The sequence below is a fragment of the Dromaius novaehollandiae genome, chromosome 29, assembly GCF_036370855.1.
Source record: "Dromaius novaehollandiae isolate bDroNov1 chromosome 29, bDroNov1.hap1, whole genome shotgun sequence".
Taxonomy (NCBI): Eukaryota; Metazoa; Chordata; class Aves; order Casuariiformes; family Dromaiidae; genus Dromaius; species Dromaius novaehollandiae.
In genome coordinates, this window is record NC_088126.1 from 3,191,722 (window position 1) to 3,205,614 (window position 13,893).

At 69.9% G+C, this 13,893-nt stretch overlaps 1 protein-coding gene across 2 annotated transcripts; it reads left to right on the plus strand.

Annotated features, from left to right (window-relative positions):
* Positions 1–1,241: 1,241 nt before the first annotated feature.
* CELF3 (CUGBP Elav-like family member 3) lies at positions 1,242–13,893 on the plus strand. 2 transcript variants are annotated; one of them, XM_064498789.1, is made up of 13 exons: positions 1,242–1,455; positions 3,313–3,395; positions 4,850–4,898; positions 6,158–6,286; positions 7,434–7,513; positions 7,585–7,728; positions 9,409–9,547; positions 10,399–10,548; positions 10,623–10,688; positions 11,889–11,984; positions 12,752–12,895; positions 13,653–13,787; positions 13,869–13,893. In XM_064498789.1, exons 1-12 carry the CDS (start codon positions 1,311–1,313, stop codon positions 13,778–13,780), a joined length of 1,353 nt encoding a protein of 450 aa, XP_064354859.1. In that variant the 5' UTR covers positions 1,242–1,310; the 3' UTR covers positions 13,781–13,787; positions 13,869–13,893. The 2 variants fall into 2 exon arrangements, with proteins under 2 accessions (XP_064354859.1, XP_064354858.1); XM_064498788.1 differs by lacking the exon at positions 13,869–13,893 and having other exon boundaries at positions 1,260–1,455; positions 12,793–12,895; positions 13,653–13,783.

Consider the following 13,893-nt stretch of genomic DNA (forward strand, 5'->3'; position numbering starts at 1 on the left):
GGGAGCAGGACACCGTGCGGGAGTGTGACCCGTACGTTGTACACACACACACACACACACACACACACACACACACACACACACCTATTGCCACCCCCACACAGCTGTAGGGCTGTGCACACACACGTTTGCACGTACACCCCGACGCACAATCCTCCATCTGGCTGTACATCTGCGCGCACACACACACACGGATGCAACCCCCGCCGCTCCCGTGCACACCCACGTGCACGCACACACACACAGCCTGTGCCTGAACACGCACAGCCGCGGTGTGTGTGTGTGTGTGTGTGTGTGTGTGTGTGTGCGCACAAGCAGAGGCCCCATATGCGCACACACGCACACACACACCCCGTGTGTGCACAGGAACACTCGCAGGCCCTATGTGCACATCAACACACACCGGCGGGGTGTACACACCAACACTCACAGGCTGTATGTGCACACGCACACGCACACACGCACACACACACACGCACACCCACACACCAGCTCCCCCCCCATCCCCAGCCCAGACGCCCGGCAGAGGGGCACCCGGGGGGCCACAGGGAGCCCCGGGCAGGGCGCGGGGGCGGTGCCGGTGCCCGGTTCCCGGTTCCCGGTTCCCGGTGCCGGTTCCCGGTGCCGGTGGCGGCTCTGACATCACCGGCCGGGCGGGGTGCGGCGGGGCGGGGCGGGCGGGCGGGACCGGCCGGCGAAGCGGCGCTGCGAGCCGGGCTCGGCCCCAGTCCCCGGTGCCGGTGCCGGCGCCCAGCGAGGCCGAGGCGGGAGCGGCCGGAGCGCGGCCGGGTCGCCGCCGCCGCCGGCTCTCTCGGTGCCCGGGGCCGCCATGGGGCCGGGCGGGCGCTGAGCGGGGCCGGCGCCGCGGCAGCCCCCGGGGCCGGGGCCGCGCACCGGGGCCGGGGCCGGGGCCGGGCCGGGGCCGGGGCCGCGCGCCGGGGCCGCGCACCGCGGCCGCGCTGCGGAGAAGCCTCGGCGGCGGCGGCGGCGGCGGCGGCGGCCGGGGAAGCGCCCCGAACCCGCGGCCCGAGTCGCCGGCGGCGGCGGGGCCCGGCAGGACCCCTCGGGACGCGGCCGGGCTCTACCGGGAGCCGCCGGCGAGCGCCGGGAGCGCCGCCCCCCGGGCAGAGCTGCCCCCGCCCCGCCGCGCCCCGTCCCCGGCGCCGAGCCCAGCCGAGCCCCGGGGCCGCCTCGTCCTTTGTGTGCGGCGCGGCCGGGCCGGCACCGGGCACCGGGCACCGGGAGGCGGCGGCGGCGGCGGCGGCGGCGCCGGGAGCGCGGCGGGGCCCGCGGCCCCCCCCGGCGGCCCCATGAAGGAGCCCGATGCCATCAAACTCTTCGTGGGGCAGATCCCGCGGCACCTGGAGGAGAAGGACCTCAAACCCATCTTCGAGCAGTTCGGCAAGATCTACGAGCTCACCGTCATCAAGGACAAGTACACCGGCATGCACAAAGGTAGGCGCGGGGGCGGCGCGGCAGCCCCGGGAGCAGCCCCGGGGAACCGGCCACAGCCCCGGGCTCGGCACCGGGCACCGGGCACAGCCCCACGCACAGCCCTGGGCACTGGGCACAGCCCCATGTACAGCCCCGGGCACCGGGCACAGCCCCACGCACAGCCCTGGGCACTGGGCACAGCCCCAGGTACAGCCCCAGGCACCGGGTACAGCCCCAGGCACAGCCCTGGGCACTGGGCACAGCCCCACGCACAGCCCTGGGCACCGGGCACAGCCCCAGGCACAGCCCCGGGCACCGGGTACAGCCCCAGGCACAGCCCTGGGCACAGCCCCATATACAGCTCCGGGCACTGAGCACAACCCCAAGCACAGCCCCAGGTACAGCCCTAGGCACCGGGCACAGCCCCATGTGCAGCTCTGGGCACAGCCCCATATACAGCCCCATATACAGTCCTGGGCACCAGGCACAGCCCCAGGCACAGCCCTGTGTACTGGGCACAGCCCCATGTACAGCCCCAGGCGCTGGGCACAGCCCCAGATACAGCCCTGGGCACAGCCCCAGGCACAGCCCCAGGTACAGTCCTGGACGCTGGGTACAACCCCACGTATGGCACCAGGTCCAGCTCCATGTACAGCCCCAGGCGCCGGGTGCAGCCCCACGTATGGCCCTGGGCACAGCCGTGGGCACAGCCCTACGTACAGCCCCACATGTCAGGCACAGCCCCCCACGCAGCCCTGGGTACCAGGCACAGCCCCCCACACCAGGCTCGGCCCCACATACAGCCCTAGGCCACAGGCCGGAGGACTGGGCACAGCCGCAGGCCCCTGGGCACAGCCCCGGTAGGGTGTTGGGGTGCTGTGGGTAGCGGTTGTGCAGCCATGTGTAATGGAGCTGCCGTGTGGGGGTGCGGGTGAAGGCCTTGCGTGGTGGGTGTCGTGCGTGGCGGCGGGGTGTTGCACGAGTGAGGGTGTTGCGTGGGAGCTGTGGGTGTTTGTGAGGGTGACGACCAGTTGTGTGGGTGCTGCGCGCAGCGTGGGTGACGGCTGTGAGCAGCTGTGCCGGTGCGGGGTGTTGTGTGGGTGTTGTTTTGCGGTGTTGTGTGATGGGTGTGGGCAGCGGCTGTGACGGCCGTGGGTGGTGTGAGATGGAGGTGCTGTGCGGCGGCTGGGCAGGGGTGCTGCGGGGTGTGTGCCGGTTGGCAGGGGTGACGGCTGCGTGGGGTGTGATGCTGGAGGGGTTGTGATGGCTGTGCGGGGAGGGCAGGGGGGTACGGGCTGCAGGGCGTGCGGTGGTTGGTAGGGGTGTGTGCTGGCGGTGGGGTACGTACCGGCCGTGGGGTGTGCGGTGGTTGGTAGGGGTGTGCAACGGCCGTGTGCCGGCGGTGGGGTGTGTGCCGGTAGGGTGTGCGATGCTCACTGGTAGGGGTGTGCTAGGGCGGCGGGGTGTGCAATGGCAACGGGCTATGTCATGGCTGGGCAGGGTGTGCGGCGGTGGGGTGTGCGACAGCGGGGTGTGCGGCAGCGGGGTGTGCGGAGGCAGAGGGCTGTGCTGGCTGCAGGTGGCTGTGCCAGGGCCTGGGTCCGAGGGAGGAGACAGGTCCCATGGGTGCCCCCCCGGCCAGGCCTCGGGGGTGTCCCCGAACTCCCGGCTCCGACTGTACCCTGGCGGTGGTGACACCAGGGGCCCACGGCGCTGGTGAGACCAGGGCAGTGTGGTCGCTGCGGGGGGGGGGGGGGCTGCCCCGAGGCCACGGTGACGGGCGCCCGGCCAGCCGGCAGCGCACGGAGAGGCGGTGGGCCGCTCCCGGACGCCTGGGCCCCCCCGTGCCTCAGTTTCCCCGGCTCTGCCCCCCCCCAGGATGCGCCTTCCTGACCTACTGCGCCCGCGAGTCGGCCCTCAAGGCCCAGAGCGCCCTGCACGAGCAGAAAACCCTCCCGGGGGTGAGTGGGGCGCGCGGGGCGGGGGGGGGGGGACACGGGGACACCCCCGTCCCCATCACGTGCGTGAGCCACCGCCGGGGCCCCCCCCCCCCACCGCCAACATCTGCCCCGGGGGGGTTATAAATAGCGGCGGGTCGCTAGGAAACAGGCGGGCGCCTAACGAAGGGCCTAACGAAGCGGCTAACGAAGCGTTGCCAGGCGGGCGCCGGGCACCGGGCAGCTGAGCTAACAAAGCCGCCGGGGGGGGGGGGGCCAGGAAGGGCCCTGCTCGGGGGGGGGGTGGCTGGGGGGCCCAGGCGTCCGGGCGGCCCTGTCACGCCTGGGCGGGGGGTTTGGGGGGGGTCGGGGCCTCCTGGGGTCGCTGAACCCCCCCCCCCTTGCACAGGGCTTGCCAGGCCCCCGGGGGGGGGGGATTTGGCTTGGCTGGGATAATCTGGGGATTTGGGGGCTGTAAATCCCAGGGCGGGGGGGGGATTTGCGGGGGGGGGGATTAGCGCGGGCGCCGCCCCGACAGCTGCCCCGTGGGGCTGGGCATCGCCCCCCCGCAGATCCTCGGGGGTCCCGCCCCCACCGTGGGGGGGGGATTAGGGGGATTAGGGCCCCCCAGGGGGGATTTCCAGCACCAGCTGGGGTGGGGGGGGGTCTGGGGGGGGGGGGCACCTTCGCTTTCGGCCGAGGACAAGGGGCAGCGCGGGGGTATCCGGGGTGAGCCCAGGCCACCTCCCCCAAAGGGTGGGGGGGGCACGGCCGCCGCCCCCCGAGCTGGCCGCATTGGGTGGAAAAGGGGGGATTTTGGGCAAACCCTGGCTGCAGCTCCCCCCCCCCCGGGCGGTGGGGGCACGGCCACTGCCCCCCGAGCCGGCTGCATAGGCAGGGATGGGGGGGGTAAAGGGGGGGCTTGGGGACCCCCCCGGCGGCCCCACATCTCTCCAGCTCCCCCCCCTTCCCCCCCCCACCTCCAGCCCTGTCATTGTTTATAGCGAGCGCTGATGATGTCAGCAGCGTTGCCAGGCAACGGGATGGGTAAATTGGGGATGAGTAGGTGGTTGCCATGGAGTATATTCTGCCGTTGCCATGGTTACCGGGCATCTGCGCCCTCCCCCCCCCCCGGCCCCCGGGGGTTATCGGGGGGGGGCAGAGTGGTACTCCCCCCCCCCCCCCCCCCAGTCCTAATTAACACGGCGGTTCGTTAGCGCCTGCCCGGGCCTGGCATCTATGGGGGTTCCCCCCCCCCCCCCATGGCGGTCGCCGCGGAACCCGTTGCCGGGGTAACAGGATGCGGGGTTGCCGCAGCGACGGGAGCATCTTGGGGGGGTACCGGGCTGGGGAGGGGGGGTCACACCCAGACCCCGGAGCCGAGGGGGGGGTATGGGGGTGGGGGGGGCCTCGTGGAGGAGGGGGGGGGCCTGGATCCGGCCTGCCCCCACCCCGCCTGCCTCCCCCTCGCCCCGCAGATGAACCGGCCCATCCAGGTGAAGCCGGCGGACAGTGAGAGCCGAGGAGGTACTGGCCCCCCCCGCCCCCCCCCGCAACACTGCCCCCCTCCATACCCCCACCCCAGCAAGGCCCTGCCCCCCCCAACCACCCCTGTGCCCCCCCCCCAAGGCCCCAGGGCCACCCAGCCCCAAGCATCGGGGTCCCCGTGGCCTGTCCCGGTCCCCATCCCCGTGGTTCAGCCCCAGGGCGGGGGGCTGCCCCCCCGGTGACCTCATCGCTGTCCCTGGGGCAGGGTCTGGCCTGGCACGGTGTCCTCAGGGTGGCACGGTGTCCCCCATCCCTGTCCCCAGGGCAGGGTTCAGCCCGGCATGATGTCCCCAACCCCGTGGGGTGTCCCCAGGACTGGGACCTGGCCCGGCACAGTGTCCCCATCCCTGTGGGGTGTCCCTGGGGCTGGGACCCAGCCTGGCACGGTGTCCCCATCCCCATGGGGTGTCCCCAGGACTGGGACCTGGCCTGGCACGGTGCCCCCCTCCCCGTGGTGTGTCCCTGGGACTGGGACCCATCCCGGCAGTGTCCCCATCCCGGCATGGTGTCCCCGTCCCCGTGGGGTGTCCCTGGGGCTGGGACCCAGCCCGGCACGGTGTCCCCATCCCCATGGTGTGTCCCCGTGGCTGGACCCAGCCCAGCACGGTGTCCTCATCCCCATGGGGTGTCCCCAGGACTGGGACCTGGCCCGGCACGGTGTCCCCATCCCCGCGGTGTGTCCCTGGGGCTGGGACCCATCCCGGCACAGTGTCCCCATCCCAGCACGGTGTCCCCCTCCCCACAGTGTGTCTCTGGGGCTGGGACCCACCCCGGCACAGTGTCCCCATCCCGGCATGGTGTCCCCATCCCTGTGGGGTGTCCCCGCGGCTGGACCCAGCCTGGCATGGTGTCCCCATCCCCATGGGGTGTCCCCAGGACTGGGACCTGGCCCGGCACAGTGTCCCCCTCCCTGTGGTGTGTCCCTGGGGCTGGGACCCACCCCAGCACAGTGTCCCCATCCTGGCATGGTGTCCCCATCCCCACGGGGTGTCCCCGGGGCTGGGACCTGGCCCAGCACGGTGTCCCCATCCCCGCGGGGTGTCCCCGTGGCTGGACCCAGCCCGGCACGGTGTCCCCATCCCTGTGGGGTGTCCCTGGGGCTGGACCCAGCCCGGCATGGTGTCCCCATCCCCATGGGGTGTCCCCGGGGCTGGGACCTGGCCCAGCACGGTGTCCCCATCCCCGCGGGGTGTCCCCGGGGCTGGGACCCGGCCCAGCACGGTGTCCCCCCCCCGCAGAGGACCGCAAGCTCTTCGTGGGGATGCTGAGCAAGCAGCAGGCGGACGAGGACGTTCGCAAGATGTTCGAGCCCTTCGGGACCATCGACGAGTGCACCGTGCTCCGGGGCCCCGACGGCACCAGCAAAGGTGGCACCAGCCTGGGGACGGGGACAGGAACGGGGCAACCGCAGGGCTGCAGAGGCGACGGGGGCCTTGGGGGGGGGGTAAAGGGCCATCGTGGGACATGGACAGGGTTAAGAGAGGGGGTCCCATGGGGCAGGGATGGGGTTAAGGGTCCCATAGGAGGTCCCATGGGGCAGGGATGGGGTTAAGGGCTCCATAGTGGGTCCCATGGGGCAGGGATGGGGTTAAGGGCCCCATAGGAGGTCCCATGGGGCAGGGATGGGGTTAAGGGTCCCATAGTGGGTCCCATGGGGCAGGGATGGGATTAAGGGCTCCATAGTGGGTCCCATGGGGCAGAGATGGGGTTAAGGGCTCCATAGGAGGTCCCATGGGGCAGGGATGGGGTTAAGGGCTCCATAGGAGGTCTCATGGGGCAGGGATGGGGTTAAGGGCTCCATAGTGGGTCCCATGGGGCAGGGATGGGGTTAAGGGCTCCATAGTGGGTCCCATGGGGCAGGGATGGGGTTAAGGGCCCCATAGGAGGTCCCATGGGGCAGGGATGGGGTTAAGGGTCCCATAGGAGGTCCCATGGGGCAGGGATGGGGTTAAGGGTCCCATAGTGGGTCCCATGGGGCAGGGATGGGGTTAAGGGTCCCATAGTGGGTCCCATGGGGCAGGGATGGGGTTAAGGGCTCCATAGGAGGTCCCATGCGGCAGGGATGGGGTTAAGGGCTCCATAGTGGGTCCCATGGGGCAGGGATGGGGTTAAGGGCTCCATAGGGGGTCCCATGGGGCAGGGATGGGGTTAAGGGCTCCATAGTGGGTCCCATGGGGCAGGGATGGGGTTAAGGGCTCCATAGGGGGTCCCATGGGGCAGGGATGGGGTTAAGGGCTCCATAGTGGGTCCCATGGGGCAGGGATGGGGTTAAGGGCCCCATAGGAGGTCCCATGGGGCAGGGATGGGGTTAAGGGTCCCACAGTGGGTCCCATGGGGCAGGGAGAAGGTGCTGGACCTCCTGCAAGGTGGCCCAGCGCCATCCCCATCCCCAAGCACCCCGTGGGGACACACTGGGGTGGCCCGGCACAGGATGGGGGGGCACCCCAGGGCTCCCTGTGGGGCGGCCGGGTGCCGGGGGGGCCGGGGGGGCACTGAGCCCTTGCGGCCGTCCAGGCTGCGCCTTTGTCAAGTTCCAGAGCCACGCGGAGGCCCAGGCCGCCATCGCCGCCCTGCACGGGAGCCGGACGCTGCCGGTGAGCCGGGGACCGGGGGGGGACACGGTGCCAGTCCCCCCCCCAGGTGACAGCGCGATGGTCCCTCGCAGGGCGCCTCGTCCAGCCTGGTGGTGAAGTTTGCGGACACGGAGAAGGAGCGGGGCCTGCGGCGGATGCAGCAGGTCGCCAGCCAGCTGGGCATGTTCAGCCCCATCGCCCTCCAGTTCGGGGCCTACAGCGCCTACACGCAGGCGGTAAGGGGGGGGCAGGACCCATCTGGGGGGCCAGGATGGGCCTCAGGGGGTGAGGGACCCCATGGGTGGTCACCGGGCACAGAGGGACCCTGGAGGCCAGGGTGGGATGGGCGCTGGGATGGTGGAGCCCATCCGGGATGAGGTTCCTGGGGTGATGGACACGAGGGGCTGATGGACCCCATGGTCCAGGATGGGGTTCCTGGGGTGATGGACCCCATGGTCCAGGATGGGGTTCCTGGGGTGATGGACACGAGGGAATGATGGCCCCCATGGTCCAGGATGGGGTTCCTGGGGTGATGGACCCCATGGTCCAGGATGGGGTTCCTGGGGTGATGGACACGAGGGAATGATGGCCCCCATGGTCCAGGATGGGGTTCCTGGGGTGATGGACACGAGGGGCTGATGGACCCCATGGTCCAGGATGGGGTTCCTGGGGTGATGGACCCCATGGTCCAGGATGGGGTTCCTGGGGTGATGGACATGAGGGGCTGATGGACCCCATGGTCCAGGATGGGGTTCCTGGGGTGATGGACACGAGGGGCTGATGGACCCCATGGTCCAGGATGGGGTTCCTGGGGTGATGGACACGAGGGGCTGATGGCCCCCATGGTCCAGGATGGGGTTCCTGGGGTGATGGACCCCATGGTCCAGGATGGGGTTCCTGGGGTGATGGACATGAGGGAATGATGGACCCCATGGTCCAGGATGGGGTTCCTGGGGTGATGGACACGAGGGAATGATGGACCCCATGGTCCAGGATGGGGTTCCTGGGGTGATGGACCCCATGGTCCAGGATGGGGTTCCTGGGGTGATGGACACGAGGGGCTGATGGCCCCCATGGTCCAGGATGGGGTTCCTGGGGTGATGGACCCCATGGTCCAGGATGGGGTTCCTGGGGTGATGGACATGAGGGAATGATGGACCCCATGGTCCAGGATGGGGTTCCTGGGGTGATGGACACGAGGGGCTGATGGACCCCATGGTCCAGGATGGGGTTCCTGGGGTGATGGACACGAGGGAATGATGGCCCCCATGGTCCAGGATGAGGTTCCTGGGGTGATGGGATTATGATGGACCCCAGTGCCAGGCTGGCCTCCCTGGGGTGATGGTCACTGGGAGATGAAGGAGCCAGTGGTCCAGGATGGGATCACTAGGATGGGGGGGGGGGGTGATGATGGACCCCCAATGCCAGGCTGGCCTCCCTGGGGTGATGGTCACTGGGAGATGATGGACCCCATGGTCCAGGATGGCGGCCTGGGATGATGGTCACTGGGAGATGAAGGAGCCAGTGGTCCAGGATGGGATCACTAGGATGGCGGGGGGGTGATGATGGACCCCCAATGCCAGGACAGAGTCACTGGGGTGATGGTCACTGGGAGATGATGGACCCCATGGTCCAAGATGGGGTCCGGGGGTGATGGGCACTGGGGTGATGGGTGTTGGGGGGTGACGGACCCCATAGTTCATGACGGGGGCCCTGCAGGGATGGCACAGCGAGAGGGTGGACTCCATGGGCCAGGAATGGGTGATGGGTGCTGAGGCCCCCCCAAAGGCCCAGGGGAGATGGTGGGCCGCACTGCCGAGGTGGGGGGCACTGGGGGTGCTGCTCCGGGGGGGAACCCTGGGGACCCTGGGTGCCCGCCGGTGCTCGGTGGCCGGTGCCAAGCGCTGTCCCCTCAGCTGATGCAGCAGCAGGCGGCCCTGGTGGCCGCCCACTCGGCCTACCTCAGCCCCATGGCCACCATGGCCGTCCAGATGCAGCACATGGGCACGGTCAACCCCAACGGGCTCATCGCCACCCCCCTGCCCCCCTCCTCAGGTAGGTGGCACCCAGCGTGGGGGGGGCGGGGGGCACCCGGGATGGGTGGCGCTGAGGGATGGGGGACACCAGGGACAGGGATGTGGGGGTGGCACTGGGGAATGGGCGACCCTAGGGATGGAGACAGAGGGGGGGCACTGGGGGCCACCAGGGATGGGAGCGCTGGGGATGGGGACGCTAAGGCCATCAATAGGAGGATAGCACTGGAGAACGAAGGACACCGGGGCTGGGGACATGTGTGGCACTGAGGGAAGTAGGCCACCAGGGGTGGGGACATGCGTGGTCACTGGGGGATTGCGGCCACCAGGGGTGGAGACATGCATGGCACTGGTGGATGGAGGCCACCAGGGTTGGGGGACATTGGTGGCACTGGGGGATGGAGGCCACCAGGGGTGGGGACATGCATGGCACTGCGGGAAGGAGGCCACCTGGGCTGGGGACATATGTGACACTAGGGGATGGAGGCCACCAGGGTTGGGGACATGCATGGCACTGGGGGATGGAGGCCACCAGGGGTGGGGACATGTGTGACGCTGGGGGATGGAGGCCACTGGGGTGGGGACATTGGTGGCACTAGGGGATGGAGCCCACCAGGGTTGGGGACATGCATGGCACTGCGGGAAGGAGGCCACCTCAGCTGGGGACATATGTGGCCCTAGGGGATGGAGGCCACCAGGGGAGGGGACGTTGGTGGCACTAGGGGATGGAGGCCACCAGGGGTGGGGACATGCCTGATCCTGGCAGATGGAGGCCACCAGGGTTGGGGGCAGCAGGCGTGGGGACACGGGGTGGGAGGAGGCGGGGAGGGGACCGCAGGGCGGGGGCCGGGGGGGCTCACGGGGTGCCAGCAGGAACCAGCACGCCGCCCGCCCTCGCCGCCACCCCGGTGCCTGCCCTCCCGGCCCCGCTCAGCGTCAACGGCTACAGCCCGGTGCCCGCGCAGCCCCCGGGGCCGCCCGCCTCCGACGCCATCTACGCCAACGGCGTCCCCCCCTACCCAGGTGCCAGCCACCCCCCCCTCCTCGACCCCCCCCCCGGCCCCCGGCCGCCCCTAATGCCCCCCCTCTGCCCGCAGCCCAGAGCCCCGCGGCCCCCGTCGACCCCCTGCAGCAGGCCTACGCCGGGATGCAGCACTACACAGGTCGGGGGGGGCGGGGGGGGGGGCGTTGCGGGGCACTGGGGGATACTGGGAGCTCATTGCAGGGCACTGGGGGGCACTGGGAGCACGTTGCAGGGCACTGGGGAATACTGGGAGGTCATTGCATGGCACGGGGGTGCACTGGGAGTGCGTTGTGGGGCACTGGGAGTGCGTTGCATGGCACTGGGGGATACTGGCAGCACATTGCATGGCACTGGGAGCACATTCCATGGCACTGGACATACTGGGAGCACATTGCATGGCACTGGGGTGGGCACTGGGAAACCATGGAGGGAGGGTCATTGCATGGCACTGGAGGATACTGGGAGATGCTGTGGGGGGGGTTGTCATTGCATGGCACTGGGGGGGGGGGGCACTGGGAGACCCTGGGGGGGAGGGTCATCGCATGGCACTGGGGGATACTGGGAGCTCATTGCATGGCACTGGTGGGGCACTGGGAGCTCGCTGCATGGCACTGGTGGGGCACTGGGAGGTCGCTGCGTGGCACTGGGGGATACTGGGAGAGTGGCGGGGGGAGGGTCATTGCATGGCACTGGGGGGTTGGGGGGACACTATGGGGGGGTCACACCATGGCACTGAGGGACACTGGGGAGGCAGTGTGTGGCACTGGGGTGCACTGGGAGGCACTGGGGGTCACTGGGGGCACTAGGAGGTGTTGCATGGCACTGGGAGGCACTGGGAGGCACTGGGGGGCACTGGGGGGCACTAGGAGGTGTTGCATGGCACTGGGGGGCACTGGGAGGCACTGGGAGGCACTGGGGGGCACTAGGGGCTGTTGCATGGCACTGGGGGGCACTGGGAGGCACTGGGAGGCACTGGGGGGCAGTGCCTGGCTTTGGGGGACACTGGGGGAGCACTGAGGGTCATTGTGCAGCACTGAAGTACACTGGGTGGGTACTGGGGGGCACTGGGACAGTCCTGTGGTTACTGTGTGTTCATGGGGGGGGGGGCATTGCAATGCATTGCGGGGGCACTCAGCACTGGGGGCTATTGCATGGCACTGGGGGCTACTGGGGGCACTGGGAGGGGTGATTGCATGGCATGGGGGGGGGCCTGGGGAGGACACTGGGGGCATTACACGACTTGGGGGGCACTGGGAGCACTGTATGCCTTGGGGGGGGCACCAAGGGGGTGTCAGTATTTTGGGGTGTGGGGCTGACCCCCCCCTCTCGCCCACGGCAGCTGCCTACCCCGCGGCCTACGGGCTAGTGAGCCCGGCCTTCGCCCAGCCGCCCCCCCTCCTGGCCCAGCCGCCCCCCCAGCAGCAGCAGCGGGAAGGTGAGGGGCCCTGGACCCCCCCCCACCCCCCCCAGCGAGGGACCCCCATATGGGGGGGGCATCCATGGAGGCTGGGTGCCCTGGGGAGGCCTGGGCTTGGGGGGGGGGTGCCCCATGGAAGACTGGGAATGCCCCATGGTGGGGGGGTTGGTTTGGGGGTGCCCCATAAGGAGCTGGGTTTTGGGGTGCCCCATGGGGGGGGGTCTGGGGCTTATGATGTCCGGGGGGGGGGTGCAAGACCAGGCTTTGGATTTGGTGGCACCCCTTTTTTGGGGGGGGGGGAGGTGTCTGGGGTTGCCCCATGGCGGGGGGGGGGGGTTCCAGTTAGAGGAGGTGTCCCATAGGGATTTGGATTGGGGGGGGGGCTCTGAATTTGGGGGTGCCCGATGAGCAGAGGCTTGGGGGGGGGGGCTCATAGGCACCTGGGGCCTGAGGGTGCCCCAAAAAAGGGGGGGGGGGATTTGAGGTGCCCCATAAGGGTTTTGTGGTGGCCTCATTGGGGGGGGGGGGTTGCATTTGGGGTGCCTGGTTTTGGCTGGGGGGGGGGAATCATGGCGGGGGGGGGGGGCCAGGTTTGGAGGCACCCCGTGGTGGGAGAGTCTTGGGGTGCCCTATTGGGGGGGGGGTCTGGTTTTGGGAGTGCCCCCCTGGGGCTCTGGGTCTGGGGGTGCCCCCCGGGGGGTGGGGGGCTGGCTTGGGGGGGGGGGTGCTGCCGGTGTTCCCCCCCCCTCCCCGCGTGCCTGCTCTGACGCCCGCTCCCTCCGCAGGCCCCGAGGGCTGTAACATCTTCATCTACCACCTGCCCCAGGAGTTCGCCGACACCGAGATCCTCCAGATGTTCCTGCCCTTCGGCAACGTCATCTCCGCCAAGGTCTTCGTGGACCGGGCCACCAACCAGAGCAAGTGCTTCGGTAGGGGCACGGGGACCCCCCCCCCCCAAATGGGGACCTCCCTGTCTGGGGACACAGGGACCCAGCAGCAGGTGACACGGAGACGCCACATCCAGGGACCCCCTGCACATCTGGGGACACAGGGACCCTGGAGTTGGGTTACATGAGGCCACCACGACCCCATGGCACAGGGACCCCATGGTGCAGGGACCCCATAACTGGGGACACGGGATCCTCCCCCCCCCACCCAATCTGGGGGCACAAGGACCCCACACTGGGTGGCACAGGGACACCACCTTTGGGGACACCCCACATCTGGGGACACAGGGACCCTGGAGCGGGTTACATGAAGCCACCAGGTCCTGGCACCTCACATGCAGAGGCAGAGGGACCCCATGGCACAGGGACCCCCCCATGTTTGGGGGCACAGGGACCCCGTAACTGGGGACACGAGCTCCTCCCCCCACCCAATCTGGGGGCACAGGGACCCCCACACCGGGTGACACAAGGCCCTCACACTGGGTGGCACAGGGACACCCCATTTGGGGACCCCGCCACATCTGGGGACACCGCCACATCTGGGGACACCTCACATCTGGGGACACCACCACATCTGGGGACACCTCACATCTGGGGACCCCAGCTCCCCGCTCTGGGTGCCCACAGGGCCACGAACCCCCAGGGCCACATCGGGGCCCCCGGGGGGGGGCCGTGCCCGGGTGGCCGGTGCCCACCGATGTCCCCCCCCCCGTCCCCGTCCCCGTCCCCGTCCCCGCAGGCTTCGTGAGCTTTGACAACCCGGCCAGCGCCCAGGCGGCCATCCAGGCCATGAACGGCTTCCAGATCGGCATGAAGCGCCTCAAAGTGCAGCTCAAGAGACCGAAAGATGCCAACCGGCCGTACTGAGCCCGTGGTGAGGCCCCCCCCATGTCCCCCCCCACCAATGTCCCCCCTCCTTGGCACTGCTTAACCCCCCCCCGTCTCCCTCCGCCAGGTCTGGAGGTGCCGCCGCGGCAGAG

Bases quoted from the DNA above. Each gene is read 5' to 3' on its own strand.
- CELF3 (XM_064498789.1), top strand. From the start codon at position 1,311: ATGAAGGAGCCCGATGCCATCAAACTCTTCGTGGGGCAGATCCCGCGG. The intron at 7,729-9,408 runs GTAAGGGGGGGG...CTGTCCCCTCAG, and splicing joins ACAGCGCCTACACGCAGGCG to CTGATGCAGCAGCAGGCGGC. The intron at 12,896-13,652 runs GTAGGGGCACGG...CCGTCCCCGCAG, and splicing joins CAACCAGAGCAAGTGCTTCG to GCTTCGTGAGCTTTGACAAC.